We start from the raw sequence: 3,326 nt of genomic DNA, 5'->3' as shown, positions 1-3,326 counted from the left end.
ATTCATCTCAAAAGTGCTAAGGTTTTATTTATGTACAACTAGCTCATGCAGTTTATAGCCACTCTCATTACATTTACTCATGAAATTTTTTTAGCAGCCTTACATTCCACGGTTTTTCAACCGTTTTCCTTTCCAAGGTTCGCAACCTGTAGGTGCCCGATCCTCCCACCTCAACCACCACATAAGGCCCCTCCCATGTTGGACCCAGCTTTCCCTCGCTCACTTTCTTGGGGTTGGGGGTCACCCGCCGAAGTACCTTGTCTCCCACCTTAAAGCTCCTTAGCTTCACTTTTTTGTTGTACTGCCGTTGGAGGCGGCGATGGTACTCTTCTAATCTGATGCGCGCGGTGTCTCTTCTTTCTTCAGCTAGATTCATATCTCTGGCCAGGATGCCCCAGTTTGATCCATCCTCGACCGCTAAGGTTCTAGTGGTCGCTGCCACCAGCTCTGTTGGTATCACGACCTCCACACCATATACTAACGAAAAGGGGGTCCCATTGTAGTGGTCCGCTGGAGTTGTCCGATATGCCCACGACATGATTGAGCTTCGCCGCCCAGACCCTTCTTGCTTTCCAAATTTTTCTCTTGAGATTGTTTAGTATGGTCTTGTTGGAGGATTCCGCCTGCCCATTGCCCTCGGGGTTGTACGGGGCCGAGAATCCCTGCTTCACATGATAAGCCTGCAGAAAACTCCTAACTCTTGATCCCGTGAACTGCATCCCGTTATCTGCAATGATAGCATGCGGCAACCCGAAACGGCAAATAATATTCTCCCACAAGAACTTGATTACTTGGACCTCCTTTACCACTTGCAGGGGCACGGCTTCGATCCACTTTGTAAAATAGTCTGTCGCGACCAACAGAAACCTCCTCTTACCTCGGGCCGTTGGCAGGGGCCCCACTATGTCGAGGGCCAACATTGCAAATGGCCATGGGCTAGATACACAAGCAGTCGCTCGCTCGCTGGGCCCATATCGGTTGATAGAATCTTTGACATTTCTCACTTTCTCGCTTAACTCTACATATCTCTTTTCATGTGCGGCCAAAAATAACCTTGTGTTAGCAACCTGTGTACCGTTGTCCGGCCCGCGGAATGGCTCCCGCAGTCTCCTTCGTGTAGCTCCCTGAGCACCTCTTGAGCCAGCTTCGGTCCTAAACATTTCAATAAAGGCCCGTTGAAGTTCCTTCGATATAATTCTCCTCGAATCAGTGTGTACCTCCGAGACGCCTGTTCCAACCTCCGCCTTGCTCTTGGGTCGGTCACCTCAACCCCCTCCAAGAACTGCTTGAAAGGCCCCATCCATCCATCATCTCCCTCCGCCGCGATCATTACCTCTAATCTTTCCTCGGTACTCGGCCTGCTCAACTTCCTTATCTCGATTGTCCTTTCCTCAGATCCTGGAATGGCTGCGGCCACGTAAGCCAGAGCATCGGCGTGGTGGTTCTCCCCGCGGTTCAGATGGATGAAACGGATTTGGTCGAACTTCGAGGCCCAAGCCCGCAGGACTCCCAAATATCTTGCCATTCTAGGACATCGAGCCGCGAACCCTCCATTCGCCTGGCATACCACCAAATTGGAGTCGGAGTATACGGTGAGTTCCTTCACGCCCAGTTCTATTGCCATTCTCATGCCCGCGATCACAGCTTCATATTCCGCCTCGTTATTTGATGCTGCAAATCCCAATTTCATCGTCTGCTCTAACCTATTGTTCTCCGGAGTGACCAGCATTCACGCCTATTCCACTGCCAGATCCGTTGCGAACCATCGGCAAACACCTCCAACCATTCCGCGACATCCCGTGGGTTCGGACAATCTAGTTCCTCCTCTCTCTCGGCTCCAAAACCATCTCCTCCCCGTAGGATCCTCCTCTGCAGGAACTCCGCCAAGAATTTCGCCACCCTTTAGCCTCCTTCTCCGCGTCCCTAACTTGATCTTCAATCTCATATGAACTAAGCATCAAGGCCCATTTCAAAGATTCTCCTGATTTTTCAGCCCTCGAGCCCCGCTTGGGGGAAAGTTAGTCACCACAATTCTGGCGGCTTCAAATAGGGCTTCACCTTTCGGGGCCGAAACACCAAGGCCGTATGCATTTCTACCACTCGACTGTACCTAGTCTCTGCGTCTAATAAGGTCTTGCTCTGGAAGTACACTGGTCTTTCTACTTTATCCACTACCCGGACGAGGACTGAGTTGATCGCATAATCTGTGACACCCAAGTACAAAAACAATTTTTCTCCCACTTCGGGCCGCGACAACAACGGTGTTTCCTCTAGATACCTCTTAAGCCCCTGGAATGCATCTCCGCACTCAGCTGTCCATTTGAAATCTGTGGTGTTTCTCAACAGTCGATCTGGCGCCTACATTTGTCGGATGACTTTGAAATAAATCGTTGAGAGCCGCGACTCTACCGCCAACCGCCAACCTCCTTCATTTGTCATGCGCGGCGACGGCATCTCCACCGATTATTATCTGTTCGGGGTTTGCCTCTATTCCCCGCATTGTGTCACAATGTACCCCAGAAATTTCCCCGTGGTGACTCCAAATGTGCATTTCTCTGGGTTGAGTTTCAGGTTGTGGACCCGCAGATCTGAACGCTCCTTCAACCCTCCGTGTGCTCTAGTTCGACATGCTTTTCTCCACCATATCATCGATGTATATCTCGATCCCTTCGGATCTTGCCCTCAAACATTTTCTCCCAACCGGCCGAACGTAGCCCCCTCGTGATTCTTCAACCCAAATGGCATCCTCATTATAGCGCAAGTGCCTCCTTCCACCACGAATGATGTCTTTTCCCCGACAGGGTCCGGTACATCGCAACTTAGGTTGTACCCCCCATGGATGCATCCATAAATGAGAATATGGTGAACCCGCCGTCCTCGTCTACCAATTCATCCCACTTTCACGGCATAGATAACCGCCCTTCCCCGGACACTCCATGTTTACATCCGTGAAGTCAACACACATTCACACCTTCCCATTTTTCTTTGGAACCGCGACTATATTGGACAACCAATTGTGAACTCCACCTCTCTTATGATCCCCGCGTGACTCTTTTAGCCTCGGCAACCTCTTCTCGGATTCCTTCAACCAGATTTTTAGCTCTCATTCCCTCATCTTCGCCCCACCGCTTCGCCCTCCCTCATATGTAGTCGATGACATGCAAATCCCGGATCCAAGCCTCCTCAGAACATCCTCTATCCCCCAGGCAAATACGTCCTTGTTCTCCACCAAACACTGCACCAACTTATCCTTCCACTTGCTCGTCAGCCTCGATCCAATTGACATCAACTTCTCCTTTCCGCCCTCTCCCAGGTCCACTATTTCT

At 50.8% G+C, this 3,326-nt stretch overlaps 1 protein-coding gene across 1 annotated transcript; it reads right to left on the bottom strand.

Moving 5' to 3' along the window:
- Positions 1-425: 425 nt before the first annotated feature.
- On the bottom strand, positions 426-1,729 carry LOC147492612 (uncharacterized). Its single transcript, XM_086567560.1, has 2 exons — positions 1,218-1,729; positions 426-1,152 (listed from the first exon to the last, which is right to left on the bottom strand). The coding sequence occupies exons 1-2, from the start codon at positions 1,727-1,729 to the stop codon at positions 426-428; spliced, it is 1,239 nt and encodes a 412-aa protein (XP_086423686.1).
- Positions 1,730-3,326: the final 1,597 nt, after the last annotated feature.

This window comes from Coptis chinensis, chromosome 6 (assembly GCF_015680905.1).
Source record: "Coptis chinensis isolate HL-2020 chromosome 6, ASM1568090v1, whole genome shotgun sequence".
In the NCBI taxonomy this organism is placed as follows: Eukaryota; Viridiplantae; Streptophyta; class Magnoliopsida; order Ranunculales; family Ranunculaceae; genus Coptis; species Coptis chinensis.
The sequence above is the reverse complement of the archived record's forward strand: the minus strand, read 5'-3'. Positions and strand labels throughout refer to the sequence as shown.